Source organism: Carassius auratus, chromosome 37 (assembly GCF_003368295.1).
Source record: "Carassius auratus strain Wakin chromosome 37, ASM336829v1, whole genome shotgun sequence".
Lineage (NCBI taxonomy): Eukaryota > Metazoa > Chordata > Actinopteri > Cypriniformes > Cyprinidae > Carassius > Carassius auratus.
In genome coordinates, this window is record NC_039279.1 from 17,958,660 (window position 1) to 17,977,183 (window position 18,524).

At 36.5% G+C, this 18,524-nt stretch overlaps 1 protein-coding gene across 2 annotated transcripts; it reads right to left on the minus strand.

Annotated features, from left to right (window-relative positions):
• Nucleotides 1-285: 285 nt before the first annotated feature.
• vstm4b (V-set and transmembrane domain containing 4b) lies at nt 286-15,638 on the minus strand. Of its 2 annotated transcripts, XM_026223246.1 has the most exons (8): nt 15,431-15,637; nt 12,325-12,723; nt 6,228-6,281; nt 5,122-5,229; nt 2,742-2,775; nt 2,537-2,658; nt 2,382-2,446; nt 286-2,266 (listed from the first exon to the last, which is right to left on the minus strand). In XM_026223246.1, the coding sequence occupies exons 1-8, from the start codon at nt 15,480-15,482 to the stop codon at nt 2,141-2,143; spliced, it is 960 nt and encodes a 319-aa protein (XP_026079031.1). In that variant the 5' UTR covers nt 15,483-15,637; the 3' UTR covers nt 286-2,140. The 2 variants fall into 2 exon arrangements, with proteins under 2 accessions (XP_026079031.1, XP_026079032.1); XM_026223247.1 differs by lacking the exon at nt 5,122-5,229 and having other exon boundaries at nt 15,431-15,638.
• Nucleotides 15,639-18,524: the final 2,886 nt, after the last annotated feature.

An 18,524-nucleotide genomic window follows, 5' to 3' on the forward strand; every position in this document is an offset into this window, starting at 1 on the left:
GATTACAGGTAATAATGTTGCAAATAAGATTCTGTTTCTCACACAAACAGATCGTTTAGCTTCACAACACCTCAATATATCCATGGATATTCATTTTTTGTTGCCTGATATGCTTTTTGACTCTCAATAAATTGCCAGTTTACATTGGTTTACATTTTATGAATGGGTTCAGCCAAGTATCTTCTTCTACTGTCCTACTGAAGAAAAAGTCACATCTATGGTCTAACAGAGACTAAATTAACACCACATTTTAATTTCCGGGTGGCAATTGACAGGCAAATTACATTAGATTAGATTCAACTTTATTGTCATTGCACATGTGGGCACAAGGCAACGAAATACAGAATGAAATATTACATAAATATTACAGTTGACAAACAGTACACAGTAAAAGCAGTCAGGTTTAGTCACGTTCTTTCACATCAAAATGTTTAATTAAGAGTACAATTATAAAACAGAAGAGAAAAAAGTATGTTTTTGGCATTTGTTGAGCATAGAGTCTCTGTACGTCATTCACAGATGGTTCTTGTTAGTGGTGAAGGCGGTGGGCTCTCGGTACCCTTTACATTTCACAGTTAAAGAACTTTCTTACACACGGAAAGTCTGTGATAGTGTCAAAAACCCTTTAAGTGAGAGATTGTATCTTATTTATTCCTATAAGAGGCAGACAGACACTGTAAGGTCAGATCTGTGGTGCCTGCATGTCTGTTCCAGATATGGAAACGCCCTAATATTTCATTAGCTTTCCATAATTGAATCCAAAACGTTCTTCCATTAAAACAAGTCATAACATTCAAACAAACAGGCTTGAGCAATTCATCAGATTTAAAGGAATTTTCCAGGTTCCTGAGCTTCTGTGGCCTGCTTTCCTTTATCACAGAAATGATTCAGTCTCGTGGAAACAAACAAACATAAATCACAATAACATACTGTACACTGCAGAAAAATCATTTTCTTAGCATTTTTGTCTCGTTTTCCAGTACAGATATCTAAAAGTTGTTAAATCAACAAATAACTGTAAACTAAGCAAGTTAATCCTTAAAAACAAGAAAAATATCAGTCAATGTGGTCAAAAAAACAACAAAAAAACAACAACTCTGGTTTCCACTTTTTGAATTCAGTTTATTTTTCTGATCCCATTGGCAGATACTTTTTCTTGTTTTAAACTTAAACTTAATGTTCACACATTACTCAGAAAATAAGACTACTGTTATATCTTCATTTTGCTTAGGTTGTAAGAATGTTTAGATATTATTAGTAGTAAATGAGACAAAAATGCTGAGTAAGCAAGTAATTGTGCACTGGAACAAATGTTACTATACTGTTTCAAAATCCACAACATTTACATTATATTTAACAGTTTTACATGTTAACTTGAGCCTAGTGTGTTAAAATCACTTATTAGCTTATCTATTCAAAGTTATATGAACTTTTTGTTTACAATAAAGTACAAAGCATTTAAACTCAATAATCTGAGCAGAAAAACAGCTAGATTAACATAAAGGGATGAGATGTAACTATTCACAAACTACTGTTAAATGGGAAAACACTTGGTGTTGGTAATGAATAAATAAATGCATCCATCTAGAAAAGTAGACCCATCACTAAACGGATGGTTTACACAACTTTACAGCTCAAATAATGCAGAATAATTAATACAAGCTTAAACACATCAAGCGCAGACCACAGAAGCTGTTCATAGAGATTTGTGTTGAACCCATAACAGTCCTGGGAATATTTTTGTAATTTTATTTTTTTGAAAATATGTTTGTGCAAAATGTCCTCATATAAATTTTTAGTTTATTAACAGATGCAACTTGTGGCAAATTCAAATGGATATTTTTTTGTTGGTGTTTACCTTTAGATAATCTTTTGCAAAAGTTGTTTCTTGAGACTGCTGTATTTACGTGCCTTTTAGTTACAGTTTTTGGTCAGAATACAGAATAATTAGCTGTGTATTTATTTTATTTTTTTTGTCACAGATAAAATGTCAACATAGAAAGTAAAGAATATACTGTATATACATATACAATATGTACAGATTACTTAAGGCTGCATGTATAAAACATCAGAAAAAAGGTGACAAATAAAATCAGTATTGTGTTATTATAAATAAAGTTTTCTGCAAGAACATGTAATGCTACACCGGCTTGACCTCAAAGAGTATCTGAGCGTACACCGTCCCTGTGTTTGCAGTTTTGGCTTCAGGCAGGGGCTTCATCAGTTCTAGCTCAGCGTATGTTAGACTCTCCTCTGCAATTTTGGGCTGTCGGTTCGGGACAACAGTAGAGTTACAGCTCACATAAAACTATTAAATACAACAACTGGCAGTTCTGGAGGACAAATAACAAATTAATGTGTACTTCTTTCAAGTAACTTACCAAAACCACTTTTCTGGGTTGAGGTTTTAAAAGCTTCGGCTTTCGCATTTTGTCTGCAATAGGGGCTGAGATGGAATATGTTGGTTATTAAACTACTTCAGAAATAAGGTCTAGTGACATAGAGTGTAAAGGTCATTTTGGGAATGTTACTCTACCTTTAGCTGGTATCTCTGGTGGCAGGTCTGGTTGCTCCACACTTTTATTTTTCTTGTACTTTCTCATCTTCTTGGGAAGAGCCGGAGAGAGACTAACGACACTAGTGACCGTCTCGCCTGAACTGGACACACATGAACATGCTTTCAGTTTGTGAAGAAGGTTATCCTTCTCATTTTACAGTTATCATTTTTCATGTTTTCTCACCTGTTCTGTGGGCTCTTGACCAAATTATAGTTTTCTATCAAAAAGGGGCAAATGAAAAAATGTTGATGAGCAAACTTTATAATGAAGATCATTAGAAGCGCATCATTAACATACACATTCAAGGAATAGTTCATCCAAAAATGAAAACACACACGATGTTGATGAACTGATTTGGAGAAATGTAGCATTGCATCAGTGTTTCATCAATGGATGCTCTGCAGTGAATGGGAGCCATCAGAATGAGAGTCAAAACAGCTGATAAAAACATCACAATAATCCACACCCCTCCATTGCATCAATGCACGTCTTGCGAAGCCAAACACGTTTGTAAGAAACAAACCAGCATTAAGATGTTTTTAACTAAAATACAAGTCCATAATCCTTAACAACACTTCCTCCAGTGAAAAGGTCAATATCCTGTTGTTCTCTCAAATCAAAATACACTCAAATATTTGTTAAGAAATGTTGCTTGATCTGTGCAGATTTCTCTCCTGATTCAGAACAGACGTCATATTTTTGTTTAATAATGGATTTGTTACTTACAGATATGCTGCTTTAACTTTTCAAGACAGTAACTGATGTACTGGTGTGATGTGGCTTCAGAATCTGGACGTTCAACTGAGACTGACTTGCTCTCAGTCGTTGAAGCCCTAAGTCTGGAAAGATCGGAATCCAAATCTTCAATACTTATCTTGCTTGATCTGTCCGCTGCTTTTGACACGGTTAACCACCAGATCCTTCTGTCAAACCTACTGACAAAGGGCATTTCAGGAACCACACTTCAATGGTTTGAGCCTTACCTATCAGATAGGTCTTTTAAAGTATCTTGGAGAGTGAGGTGTCCAAGTTGCAACATCTAACTACTGGGGTGCCTCAGGGCTCTGTTCTTGGACCACTTCTCTTCTCTGTCTACATGACATCTTTAGGTTCTGTCATTCAGAAACATGGCTTTTCATACCACTGCTATGCTGATGACACTCAACTCTACCTTTCATTCCATCCTAATGATCCGACGGTAGCTACTCACATCTCAGCTTGTCTTACAGATATTTCTTCCTCGATGATGGACCATCACCTTCAACTCAACCTTGCCAAGACAGAACTGCTTGTGATTCCAGCAAACCCATCGCTTCATCACAATTTCACCATCAAGTTGGTCACATCAACCATAACTCCTTCAAAAACAGCTAGAAGCCTTGGAGTTATGATTGATGATCAGCTGACTTTCTCAGACCACATTGCTAAAACTGTCAGATCCTGCATATTTGCTTTATTCAACATCAAGAAGATCAAGCCCTTTCTTTCGGATCATGCTTCACAACTCCTTGTTCAGTCTCTTGTTATGTCCAGGCTGGACTATTGCAATGCTCTCTTGGCAGGTCTCCCAGCCAATTCTATCAAACCTTTACAATTAATCCAGAACGTGGCAGCAAGATAAATTTTTAATGAGCCGAAAAAGAATGCACGTCACACCTCTGTTTATCAATTTGCACTGGCTTCCAATAGCTGCTCGCATAAAATTCAAGGCATTGATGTTTGCCTACAAAACTACCACTGGCTCTGAACCCATTTACCTAAATTTGTTACTTCAGACTATGTGCCCTCTAGAAGCTTGCGTTCTGTAAGTGAACGTCGCTTGATTGTGCCATCCCAAAGAAGCACAAAGTCACTTTTACAGACTTTTAAATTAAATGTTCCCTCCTGGTGGAATGACCTTCCCAACTCAATCCGAGGAATCCATCTTCAAGAATCGGCTTAAAACTCATCTCTTCCATCTTTATTTCACCCTCTAACATTAGAAATCACTATTTTAATTCTATTCTTAAAAAAAGGTGTATGTATATATATATATAATTAGCTTTCTAATCTTTTTGTATTCTACCTGTTTTCTTTCACTTATTATACAATTAACAAAAGCATAAAAAAGACCTTTATTCTCTGTTTTCTTTTTATTTATTTTCTTTTTCTATTATTTAAAAGCCTTGTGTGTTGCATTAAGGTAATGGAGAGTTTTTATTGCATTTATATATCACTGCTCTTTTGTTGATTTTAGTTGCTTCCATTGTTCTCATTTGTAAGTCATTTTGGATAAAAGTGTCTGCTAAATGACTAAATGTAAGTGTGGATTACTTGTGGATTATTGTGATGTTTTTATCATCTGTTTGGACTCTCATTCTGACGGCACCCATTCACTGCAATGCATCCATTGATGAGACACTGATGCAATGCTACATTTCTCCAAATCTGATGAAGATACAAACTCATCTACATCTTGGATGACCTGAGAGTCAGGACAATTTCCGAAAATTTTCATTTTTGCGTAAACTATTAGTTGAATTGTTATCAGAACATTTTATATCACCAGCAGCACGAATCATACCTTTTAATCGTCTCTTCCTCTGCAGATACTGACAGCTCAAAGCTATAGTGAACATGCACATGCACAAGAGCCCAACACAACACACCAGCACAGCACACAGATACACATCTGAAACACAAGAAAAATACTCTTAATGAAACTGAAATACATAAATACTGCATGTTCATTCTAAATAATCTTGCTATATTGATTATCCATATCCTGAAAAAAAATGAAAATTATAAAAGGATTTAAAAAAATGTCACCTAAAATTCAAATTCTGTCATCATTTTCTAATTTTGTCTTTCACTTTCACTCTTTCTCTACCCCCATCCCCCCCCCCCAACCAATCTTCTCCAATATAAAAAAGTTTGATGTCAATACATACACATTGGAACCAATGACATTAAATGGCACTGATTTCAAACCTTACTCTTACTTGAGCATATCAAATTAAAATTGGCAAATAAACAAAAATTCGGTAACACTTTAGAGTAATGGACCTTGGTCATTAATAGGTTACTGATTACCTTAGTCCTAAATTTGCTACTGTATGTATTATCTATTAGGTAAGGTTATTACATTTTAGTTACTAGTAGAAATTTTATACTATTGGTAATTAGTAATGCATTTTTGACCCTGTCCACAATAAAAAAGACAATTGCTAATACCTCAGATATGTTAATGTTGTGATTAGTAATTAATTAGTCATTCTTAATGGTTTAATAGTTCTTAATTAAACTTATTATTGATTAACTAATAATGGGCTGTCCAAAATTTGCTATTTCTTTCTGATAAGTTAATCATGATTCCATATTAGCTAATAGTGGTAGCTGAAGTGTTATTGTAGTGCTACTCATTAGTCCTATATTATTTCTTTTTTTGTCAGACCATTATTCTACAGTTAAAAATAATTTAATAAATGTTTTTTTTTATATTATTATTATTATTATTATTTTCCCACACAAAACTATTGTAATTACTTCAGAAGTTTAGTGCACAAGTCATATGGACCACTTATGGTGCATTAAGGAATCCTGTAATTCCTTCCATTTCTCTTATTAGACTATTCACTGCTTCTGAAATGTGTTTGGTAACACATTTTTGTTGGTGCAGCTGTGGCTTACCTTCAAACAGACTCCACAGTTCCTCCTTTGGTTTGCTGGCTCTGAGAACATGGACTGCGTGAGGAAGAAGAGAGAATTGCACACTCATCACTGTGGCTCCAGACCCTCGTAATTACATGGCACATGCGGTTAAATCAAGTAAATTGCAGGGGCAGTAGTGTGTGGGATGACAGCAGTGAGGCTTTCCCTCTCTCTGGATATGGCCCTGGCTAACACCCACTGTGATGCCCTGAAATACACATAACCACAGCAGCTGACGACAGTAAGGCTAGCTGGCCCAACAAACACAGCCACCTCGGCTACTGAGGAAGTTTAACTGCCTATCTGGGTGTGCAACAGACCACTAAAGAGCAAATTTGACCTAAATGTTGAATTTATTCAGTTTGTTCAATCAGAAGTGTAAGAGTAAGTTAAGCAATAAAACAGGAAAGAAAAGATTTATTGTTTACTAAACAGCTGAATGTGAATCTGGCAACATTCTATTATATTGGTTGTTGTACATTGTACAATGAAATGTCAAGTGGGTTCACTAAAAGATTAACGCTCTATTGTGTTTGAAAATAACGTAACACCTATATTAAACCCAACCCTAAACCTATCTGAGAGTTTTAACGTCTAAATGCATTAAAAATGCAAAAAAAATATATATATATTTGCTGAAACCACCATGCCACTTTATCTTGCTGCTACAAGTCTTTGAGCTCTTTTTATTGTGACTCGGGTTTCACTGGACTACAAGTGAAATGCTGTACCGGGTGCGCTACTGAATGAGTTTGCCATGTAAGAAAAGCCAAATATGTGGAGCTGGTTATGTGATGCACGTATCGAAATGTATTTATGTGGTGTTTTACTGTAACAAGTGTTCATTTCAGCTGGAAACTTCTGTGAATTGTATGTATAGGTACACTTTTGGAGTTCTGCAAAAATGTAGGCAGAGGAACATTTTCAAGTTCTGTTTGTAATATCATTAAGCTTGGCAATATTTCCTATACAACGAGTATAAATTTATTTTCATTTAATTGTTGGACCTTTTAAGATTTTATTAATGGAATAAGAGAAAAGAGAAAGGGGATATTATTGGGGATAGGGAATCGTCTGATTTGCTAACCACAATAGCAGGTTGACTAGCTTATTGGAGTCATTAGTTATTGTCTTATTTATAATCTGTTAGAATGTAGAACATATATATACGCCATTTCCAGTTGTCTGTGCGTTCTTAGTAACATAACTGTAAATGTCTTCTGCTTTTTCTGCTTGCACATGGATTACTGTTTATTTCTCTATTCATGGCTCCTTCAAAAATGTGCTTATTTTCGGAGCTCTTGCTCATGCCTGACCAAACTGGGGAAGGACAAAAGCTCTTTTGAGTCACATGGCTCAAAAAAAGAGCCAGATACAAAGTCTTCAGTGGTTTACTGAGGGCTTCTGTCACTGAACAGGATGCCAAAAGTCATTTGTTGAGGACCTCACAGATGCATGAATAGAGATGCATGTTTCAATAGAGCAGCTGCATCAATTGACATATTAATGATTTCACTGCACCACCACAGTGCATTCAGCTACGAAAAGAAGTAGTTAATGTATGGAAATGTATACAAAGTAGGGAATTTAAAGTGAACAAGATTTTTTTCTTTCTTTGCAATATGAATGATCACACTCTGTGAAAAATGGCCTCAACAAAATGGGCAACCACAGAGGCAGCCTTCAATAAAAGCTTTTTTTGATTTGCAGCACTTTCTTACAAGACAAGAGTCATACAAAACATCTCCCTATAGCATTGTCAATCCCACAAACATGGCCACTGTTTGGTTCTTTCTCTGTGCTACTGTGTGTTTAAATCTGCACCACATCCTCCCTCACATGGCAGAGATGCTCAACGGTTCTCCTTACAAACACTGTCAGTGGAAAATGTGATCATGTTTTAGGGAAAGACAATTTTGAGCTTTGTGGTATGGCTTGATTTTGATATTACTTTACTTATCTCATTGGTTGGATAACCTACTGTAAAACGAGGAGCACACATTCTTATCTAAACTGAGATTTTTATTTAGTTATGTTTATGCATCAATTTGAGTATTTAATAATTTCCTACTAAGTAATTAGTAACAGTAAGGTCTAGTAATTAGTTTAGCCAGTTGAAGTCTAGGATATCTGTGCATACAGTAGTGGATACCTTATGGCTTTTCTTCCACCTTTTTCAATTAAACCTAATTTTTAAGTAAACATGAAATCAAATGGCTCCTGTTTACTGTATTAATGCACTTTCTAGGTCTTATCATATGCTGCAAATGACTTTTCTTTTGCAGCTGACGTCATGAATCTCTCTTACTTTTCAATATCTCTGCTTGACTCTTTTCTTATCAGTTTTCCCAATCATGATGGATAAAATATCCTGATTCACTCACCAAATTATGGCAGTAACAGTGTTTCATGTTGACTTGAAAGTGGATTTTTGGGGTTATCAAGAACAAACTCTATCATACACTTAAAGAAAGAACTTCTGTTACACTACAGTAGGGTTGGGGTTGTTGAATAGGAAATAGAGAGTTTGAATGGCACTTACTACATGACTCCACTCTTACCAGTTGCTTTTAGTTTGCTATTTTATCTTGCTTCTACAAGTCTTTGAGCTCGTTTGCTGTGACCCGCGATTTACATCACATGTGCAGTGCTATACCAGGTGCACTACCGAGCAAGTTTACCAAGTCAGAAATGGCAAATATATTGATCTGATAATATCAGTTTATTCGTTTACAAATGATGAACTATGGTGAAATCATTTTGAGGACTTATTGTGCCAGGAACCACACAAATAATGTTTTTAATAATTAGTAATATGCACCGTTATTATAATTTGTATAAAAAGGAATGCGAGTTGTTTACATTTAACTGCCACCAGTGTTCATTTAAGCTTGAACGGGTAGTGAATTGTATTTATAGGAAAGCTTGCATATTTTACAAAAATATAGATAAAGGCACATTTTTCCTATGAGCATATATTGGATTTGCTACTTGCTATTGCTTGTTGTTGGTCGATTTGACAAACATTTGTTTACAAGATGAGTCCATCAAGAGTAGTTTTGCTAGGAATTACCTACAGTAGGGTTTTATTGCATTAGGGTTTTATTCTAGTTTTATTGTAGATTTGAAACCCCCAACACCCATTCTGACCATCTCTCTACACAAACGTTAACACCTCCTGCAATCCCCCTCTACACACCTCCTGCTCTTCAAATCTGTGAATATGATGTGCGTCAGGTCTTCAGGAAGAACAAAAGAAGAAAAGCAACAGGCCCAGATGGTGTTACACCAGCCTGTCTGAAAACCTGTGCTGACCAGCTGGCCCCCATCTTTTCACAGATCTTCAGCAGATCCCTGGAGTTGTGTGAAGTGCCTTCCTGCTTCAAACGCTCCACCATAATCCCCATTCCAAAGAAACCCAAGATAACAGGACTTAACGACTACAGACCTGTGGCTCTAACGTCTGTCGTCATGAAGTCGTTTGAAAAACTGGTTCTGACTAATCTGAAGGACATCACTGGACCCTTACTGGACCCCCTGCAGTTTTCTTACCAAGCAAACCAGTCCGTGGATGATGCAATCAACATGGGATTGCACTTCATCCTGCAGCTTCTAGACAAAACAAGGACTTGTTTGAGGATCCTGTTTGTGGACTTTAGTTTGGTTTTCAACACCATCATCCCAACAGCCCTTCAGACCAAACTGACCCAGCTCTCTGTTCCTAGCTCTAGCTGTCAGTGGATCACCAGCTTTCTGACAGATAGGCAATAGTTCGTGAGACTGGGGAAATTCATGTCAAACAGCTGCTCCACCAACACTGGTGTCCCTCAGGGATGTGTTCTCTCCCCACTGTTCTTCTCACTGTACACCAACGACTGCACCTCTAAAGACCCTTCTGTCAAGCTCCTGAAGTTTGCAGACGACACTACAGTCTCATCCAGGACAGAGATGAGTCTGCTTACAGACAAGAGGTTGAGCAGCTGGCTGTCTGGTGCAGTCTTAACAACCTGGAGCTAAACACCCTCAAAACAGTGGAGATGATCGTGGACTTCAGGAGAAACCCCCCTGCACTTTCCCCACTCACCATCATGAACAGCACTGTGACTGCAGTGGAGTCATTCAGATTCCTGGGAACCACCATCTCTCAGGACCTGAAGTGGGACATTCACATTGACTCCATTGTGAAAAAGGCCCAGCAAAGGTTGTACTTCCTTCGCCAGCTGAGGAAGTTTAACTTGCCACAGGAGCTGCTGAGACAGTTCTACTCAGCCGTCATTGAGTCTGTCCTGTGTACATCAATAATGGTCTGGTTTGGCTCAGCTACAAAATCAGACATCAGAAGACTACAGGGAACTGTTCGGACTGCTGAAAGGATTATTGGTGCTCCCCTGCCCACCTTTCCAGAACTGTATACATCCAGAGTGAGGAAAAGGGCTCAGGATCCCTCACATTCAAGTTACCCCATTTTTTAACTTTTGCCATCTGGCCAGCACTTCAGAGCCGCAAATACAAGAACAGTCAGGCACAAGAACAGTTTCTTCCCTCAGGCAATCTACCTCATGAACAGTTAAATGTTTCCCACTTATGCAATAAAAATGTGCAATATCCTTATATTTATTTGTTACCCCTCCATCCTAGTACATCCCTCATCTAACTCAATCCTATTGCATTATCCTTTATAGCACAACTGTTTATAAACTTATTTATTTGCAAGTGTTTTTTTTTTTTTTTTTTGTCTGTGTGTTGTTGTCTCTGTTTACTGGAAGCTTATGTCACTAAAACAAATTCCTTGTATGCGCAAACGTACTTGGCAATAAAGCTCTTTCTGATTCTGATTTCTGATTCTAAAGGAAAAGACTGTACATTTCAAGTGTTTTGCTAAATGTGACATTTTGTAGATGTTTGCGACTCATATGAAGCAGGTCTCAAAGTTAACACACATGGACTTAAAGCCACAAACATCCCATTTTGATTTGGTGATGTCTTTAAGTAGGCCAGGAGACGCCCACCCACAGTGAACGCTGGCGCCCCTTTTTTGGGAAGCTCTGATCTACTGGAGTCTCTGACACCGTTTTTCTCTTTCTGCTTTGCTGTAAACCTCTTCTTACATATGAGTTTATTTTGTCTTGGATCCAGAGAGCGACAGTCTCTCCATCCTCTGTGCCACTCACGTGTCTGTCTGTCTGTCTGTTCAGTAAGTTAGTAAAGGAAAACTGCACTCTGCAGCCAGTGTCAATAGCGTTTGGCTGTCGCAGTGCCAGAGTTCACTTTGTTTTCAACTCAATTCCGACTGCAGAAGACAGATATATAGCGCATAAATATTAGATCACATTTCCATATGCTTTTAATGGAAAGTCTAACACGTACAACGCTGAAGGAGTTTCTCGACATCTGTTGCTTATGTGGTGAGGATTTTGTCAGATGTTTCAAACCTCGAGACAATTTAAGAGTGTAGATGAGAGAAACGTTTAACAGACAGTCTCTAACAACCATGGTCAGAAATTAGATTTTCCATATTCCATTATTGCTTTTTAATGCATTATAAAATCAAGATTTCATATTGGTTATGTAAATAGCATGAAAAAAACGAAACAGTTTTTCAAATTAGCATAAAATCATATGCAGAAAGCGAGCAAAGAATGTTCCCCGTTACTGAAACATTCAATAACTCAACACTCAAATCTTTTAACTCTGAAACTGGCAAAAAGCAACAGAGCACAGAATTTACATTATCACTGAATATAGTCTAGCTCTCAGCACACACAGAGTTTAAACACTCTCAGACAACTCACATTATAATCACTGACACTGTGAAACGAATCTCTAACTTCGTCCATACATCTGCATTTCGTGGTTTATGATAAAAAAATAGAGCAGAATTCTCATACACTGAAAAAAAACTCTTGCATTTCAGCGATGACTCATCTGAGCGCTACTGTTTGGCCGTTGCATTCATGAACTCAGAATAGTGTGTGATTGGTTATAATGCACAATGCTTATTTGTTTATTTTGGTTGCATTTTTGCCCCCAAAAGAGGTTAATTTCCAACCATGTACACAACTGCATATGGACAAACCTCTGAGCTGCGTGGAGGCCGAGCTGTTGGTCGAAGCTTTCCATCGCTCCTGATGCTTCTTGAACTCCTGGACCCTGCAGCTGTAAAGACCCCTGTCCTGTCTGCTGATGTTCACGATGAGGAGGTTGTATATCTTGCCCTGTTTCACCACTGTCAGTTTGATTTTGGGCTCGCAGAAGCTCTTGGTGTAGTTTCCGTAGAACTTGGCTCTCCTCATGTTCACCCGTGCCACCAGCAGCTCCTCTCCTCCTGACTCCGGCTGAAACATCCAGCGCACCACAGGCAGACTCGCTGACCGCCGCCGCTGGGTCACCTGACAGGACAGGGTGATGTTTTCCCCCTCGGCCACCACAGTGAACGGAGAAGGTGTGACTGTGACATTGATAGCTGAGCACACATCTGTAGTCAGAATATATGAAGCAAATAAAGCTTTTATCCACAGAGCAATGCAACATTTAAAGGAATAACACCCCCCCCCCAAAAAAAAAACAAATTGTATTCATGAGTTAATTCAAGGGAACAGATTTGGATAAATTGATGGACTGGAGTGGTGTGGAAACTTGTGGAATATTCAGATGTTTTTATCAGCTGTTTGGACTCTTATTCTGACGGCACCCATTCACTGCAGAGCATTCATTGGTGAGCCAGTGATGCAATGCTACATTTCCCAAAATTTGAAGAAGAAAAAAGCTCATCTACATCTTGGATGGACCGAGGATGAGTAAATTTTTGGGTGAACTGTTCCTAAATATCTACAATATTCAAGAAAAATGAATTCTAACTGGATAAATTTTTTTATTAAACACAAGTTATTTTTTATTCAGTGTTTCAGCTGTGTAAGCTGTTTTTGCAGATGTTAAAGAGAACTGTAAAGCAATGCTTTCTGGGAATTAAAAGTGAGAGTCTTTCCAGACCCTCTTGCTGCTCCTTAATGAGAGTTTTTGATGACAGATCATCTGGAGAACATTACTTTGGTGGATCTCAAACAGATGTCCCTACAAATTGTGTAAATTATAATACATGTATTATAGAGATATTTTGAAGTAGCAAATCATCATATTAGAATGATTTCTGAAGATCATGTGACACTAAAGACTGGAGGAATGATGCTGAATATTCAACTTTAATCACTGGAATAAATTACATTTTAAAGTATATTACAACAGAAATCAGTTATTTGAATTGCTGTTTATATTGTATTTATTTTTGATAACATTTTATAAAATATATAAATAAAATATTTACAAAAAATATACAGGTGCATCTCAAAAAATAAGAAAATCATGGAACAGGTCTTTATTGTTTTGTAATGTAATTAAACAAAGCAAACTTTCTTATATTCAAGATTCATTGCACACAAACTTAAATACTTCAAAAGTTATTTATTTATTTATTATTATTCTAATGGTTATGACTTGCAGCTTAGAAAAAAAAAAAAACAGAATCTCCAAAAATTTGAGTATTTCATTTTGAGCTTGATTATTTTCATTAATTTTGAGTATAAATACTGGGTACCTTTTGGGCTAGAACATGCAACCACAATTATGGGAAAGACTACCGACTTGACAGATGTCCAGAAGACGATCATCAACACCCTCCACAAGGAGGGGAAGCCACAGAAGGTCATTGCTGAAAGGGCTGGCTGTTCTCAGAGTGCTGTATCAAGTTATATTCATCGAAAGTTGACTTGAAGGAAAAAGTGTGGTAAGAAAAGGTGCACAAGCAACAGGGATGACCACAGCCTTGGGAAGATGGTCATGAAAAGCAGATTCAAGAACTTGGGACAGCTTCACAAGGAGTGGACTGAAGCTGGAGAGTCATCAAGAGTGCAAGAGTGCATCAAGAGTCACCAAAATCAGAACTCATTAAGAAAAGAGCCACATCTGTCACATTCCTAGAAGCCACTCCTGAACCAGAAAAAAAAAAAAAAAACATCAGAAGCACTTCACCTGGGGTAAGGAGAAAAAGAACTAAACTGTTGCCTAGTGGTCTAAAGTCCTCTTTTCAGATGAAAGTAAATTCAGCATTTCATTTGGAAATCAAAGTCTGGAGTAAGACTGGAGAAGCACAGAATAGAAAGTCCACTGTGAAGTTTCTGAAGTCAGTGATGATTTGGGGAGCCCTGACATCTTCTGGTTTTGCTCCATTGTGTTTTATCAAGTCCAGGAGATTTCGTAGCACTTTATGCTTCCATCTGCTGACAAGCTTTATGGAGATGCTGATTTCATTTTGCAGCAGGACTTTAGCACCTGCCTACATTGCAAAAACCACTTCCAAGTGGGTAATGAAGCATTAATTCATGCAAAAAGAGCCCCAACCAAGTAATGAGTGCAAAATTAAACCTGCTTTGGAGATGATAAGTCATAACCACCACCAAAAAAAAAAAAATTAAAAAAAAAAAAACTCTTTAAATATTTCAGTTTGTGTGCAATGAATCTAGAATATAAAAAAGTTAGCTTTTTTAATGCAATTAAAAAAAAATAAAGCACTTTTCCATGATATTCTAATTTTTTGAGATGCACCGTGTGTACATTTGAACGCTTATTTATTAAATCAAATGTGTTGTTATGAATAAATGGATGTTTATTTAAATATGAAGAAATAAAGCCTGAATCTAATAAAAATTTATGTATATAAATAAATAAAATGTATGTATATAAGATGTAAAATCCAATTCCACAAAATCTGTCACAATTAAACATCAATTAGCTGTAAGCATTTTTAAAGGAACACAACCACCTGGTGTGTCATTTCTTTCTGCGAGGATGCCGTGGTGTTTATAAACTCAAAGTGACCATATGTTTATAAATACAGACAGAAACAGGATTTAAGTCATGAATTGAGGATATTTAAAGGATATATAACTTATTAGCCATAGAGGAAAAGTGAATTGCCAGGAAAAAAAGACAAACGTTTGAAACAGAAATATAATTTGCATTGAGGCACTGTGCATATATCTGCTTGACTGAATGAACATAAAACTGAAAATCACAAAAAGTAACACATGCATTAAAAACGTCACTGACGTGCAACACCTAGACTGAGATTTTCCAGCTACACTAAATAACATCACAGTTGAAATTAAATTCAGACAGATTACACTTACTTCCTAAGAGGAGGTTAGTCAGGAGAGCTGTTAGCACCGCGGAGATCTTCATTCTCCAGTCTGATGGGCTCCATGCAACTCCGGTTCAATCTCTTCACAAAAACTGAATTCCTCTACTCTTTCTCTCTCTCTCTCTCTCTCTCTCTCCTTCTCCTCTGTGTAACCCGATACAGGACGCTCTGTTTTTACTTACTCTAAACCCTCTCTCCTCCCCCTTTGTATAGGACTACACACTACACATCAGAAGGCTGAAATGTTTTTTTTTTTGTCCGGTCTAGTTGAAGACTATCAGTTATAAACTAGGTTTATTGCCACTGATGAAGCACTTCCTGGCATCTTGTGTGCTTACATGCAGTTAAATACAATGGAAAGGTACTTTCTTGACTGATCTGGACAACACACAGACACAGCAAAAGTTTCAAAATTATATATATGTATATATCTTAAGATGTGTTGCAGTTGTAGAAATGTTCTTATTTACCCAGGAATTCTCAGAAATGTGTTGGTATTGTATATTTGGTCTGTTTCTTGTCCGTTAATAGGTTCACTCAGTGGGTTATAGATGATCTGGTTTCAAGGCCCAGCGGAAGTGAATGTACTTGTTTACAGTATTCTGCTTGTTGAGACCGACAGCCGACTGTTTTTTAGCTGATGTAGTGGAAACAGATGTGGAAAGGACCGACTGCCCTCATCTGGATAAAGTGTGATGTTGCATTATATAGAAGGAGTCCATATTGAAATCCTGAGATTCCAAATAATAATAATAATAATAATAATATAAAAAATAAATACATAAGTTTTAGGATTTATAAACAAAGGAGAATATATATATATATATATATATATATATATATATATATATATATATAATAAAACTTAGACAGATAAATACAGATTATATCGTATATGCATCATATTATAAATTCAGAGTAAAGTTAAGGCAGATAGCTCACATTTATGGTGAAAAATTACATTTATGTGTGTTTCTGATACTGTAGATAAAGCATGAGAAAGATGCATTTTAATAAGACCAATGACTATGTGGACTTAAATTTTATAGTCTGTTTTGTCGATTTAAGAAATATACAGTCATATTTAATGACATAGAAATGTAGATTTAATTGTCCCACACAACAGATGATGAATGAAGGAAAACATGCATGATTAAAGACAACAAATGGGTTTTAAATGAAAAGACAAGCTGGTTTAAATCTTTTATGCTCTTGATAAAAACTGTATATTTCTATGTTAAAATTAATAAATGTATAGCTCTGAGTACAGTATATATATTTTACATTAAAGCAGGTGTGGCTCCAAAAAAGCACAAAATGACCTCATGAAGGCACAGCAAATTGCTGATTTTACAATTATTTGTTTTATAGGCCTAAACTGGTTACAATTTAATACATACAACTGTATTAAATTGTCATAGAATGACAAAGGACTGTATTAATTCATCCTCAGAAGATATTTCATTCCCTCCTGCTCTCCACGTCAATGATCCTTAAAAACACAGGTCATCATTTTATGAGATTCACATGCAAATCAAACTTTTGTAACTATATAGACTATAATATAACGATTATAGTGATATGGGAAATTGTAATTTGCATACAAAATGTTCTTACCGTGCAGATGCTCTTCTTAGTGATGTGTCTTAGTGAAAAATATCCAAGTGTTAAAATTAATAAAGATTTTGTTTGATTTGATTAAATCTAAGGTTGTTCATTTTTTTTTTAAATCAGATGAGAATACTTACCTGATAGTTCACTATCATGCACCTGCTTTTTGATGATGTAAATTTTGATTAGCAGAAAGCAGATGGAAAAGAAAAGGCCAATTCCTGCTCCTATGACGGCATATTTGATTTCTGAGGCTCGAGAAAGAAACATGATATTATTATGACAGCGTTCAGATCTGAATGGGTTTTGTATGGTTTGGACTATATGTGTTTTACCCGGTTCATCGCTGGAAGAGTCTTGTGCCTTTACATGCATCGCCAACAAACAATCTGTAAGATATAATCAAGTATACTTATTCAGAATTCATCAGATTACTAATGCTGCCTTGAAGTAATCTGCTAAAAAGATTATAATAGTGTATGCAATATTTCCATTGCACAAACACAGCGCAAACTCTCTTTAAAAATAACAGTCAGGATTTACTAAAGACGTGCAGTTAGAAATTAGGATTGAAAAGGCCTTTTCTAAACTTTCTGACCTTATTGCATATTCATTTGTAAAAGTTTATTTTTCAGATGCAAAATTTATGGGAGGAGAGTATTTAAATGATTAATGCAATGTGATTTACTAAGGTTTGCGTTGGTTTACTGGTATTGGCACCATTATTAATCGCTCAGAAAAGCACGTCTTATGTTGTAACTAGATATCATGCATCGTTGGCCGTTATGATCCAGCTGTGTCTGTGTTCTTTATGTTGCGCATTCTCAGTAAATCACGCAGAGAACTAGAATTTTGATGCTAATTTGAAGCTAGTTTAGTAAATCTGATTTAACATTTTTACTGTCTGCTTTGTTTTTATTTTCTTTTGTCATATAGGCCTGCTTTTAGCTTCACAGCATGTCATTATTTAGTTAAATCAGGTCTCTGATCAGGGTCCTCGCTTACAGTCGAGATCTGAACAAGAGGAAGTCAGATTTTATCTGCAAACACTTCCTCTTGTCAACACATTACAGCATACAAACCTGAAAACTCTCACAAATGCTAATAAGTCTCATTGACTCAGTATGGTTCAGTGGGTGAAAGATCCTACACGGACATACTTTGGACTTGGTTTTTTCTAACAGTTTTTCTATTACTGATATTCAGTTTTTTTGTTTGTTTTTTGTTTTGGTCTCAGATCATATGCTTGAATTATTTTCTATGCCTTTTTTCTTACTTCCCACTTTTGTGATGACTTCACAAACACCTTTGATGAGGCGTGCTTGTCTCTGTCCTTGGAGACATCTTTACCTGACTTGGATACTGGCCGCTCAGAGCTTTCGAATACCACTGCTCCTCTCAAACCTACTGTAAGAAGGCAAATCCTAAAACTGAACCATGGCTCAATGAGAACCTCCACTCTCTGAGGCAAG

Bases quoted from the DNA above. Each gene is read 5' to 3' on its own strand.
- vstm4b (XM_026223246.1), bottom strand. From the start codon at position 15,482: ATGAAGATCTCCGCGGTGCTAACAGCTCTCCTGACTAACCTCCTCTTA. The intron at 2,659-2,741 runs GTGAGAAAACAT...ATGTGTGTCCAG, and splicing joins GTCAAGAGCCCACAGAACAG to TTCAGGCGAGACGGTCACTA. The intron at 2,267-2,381 runs GTAAGTTACTTG...CCGAACCGACAG, and splicing joins AACCCAGAAAAGTGGTTTTG to CCCAAAATTGCAGAGGAGAG.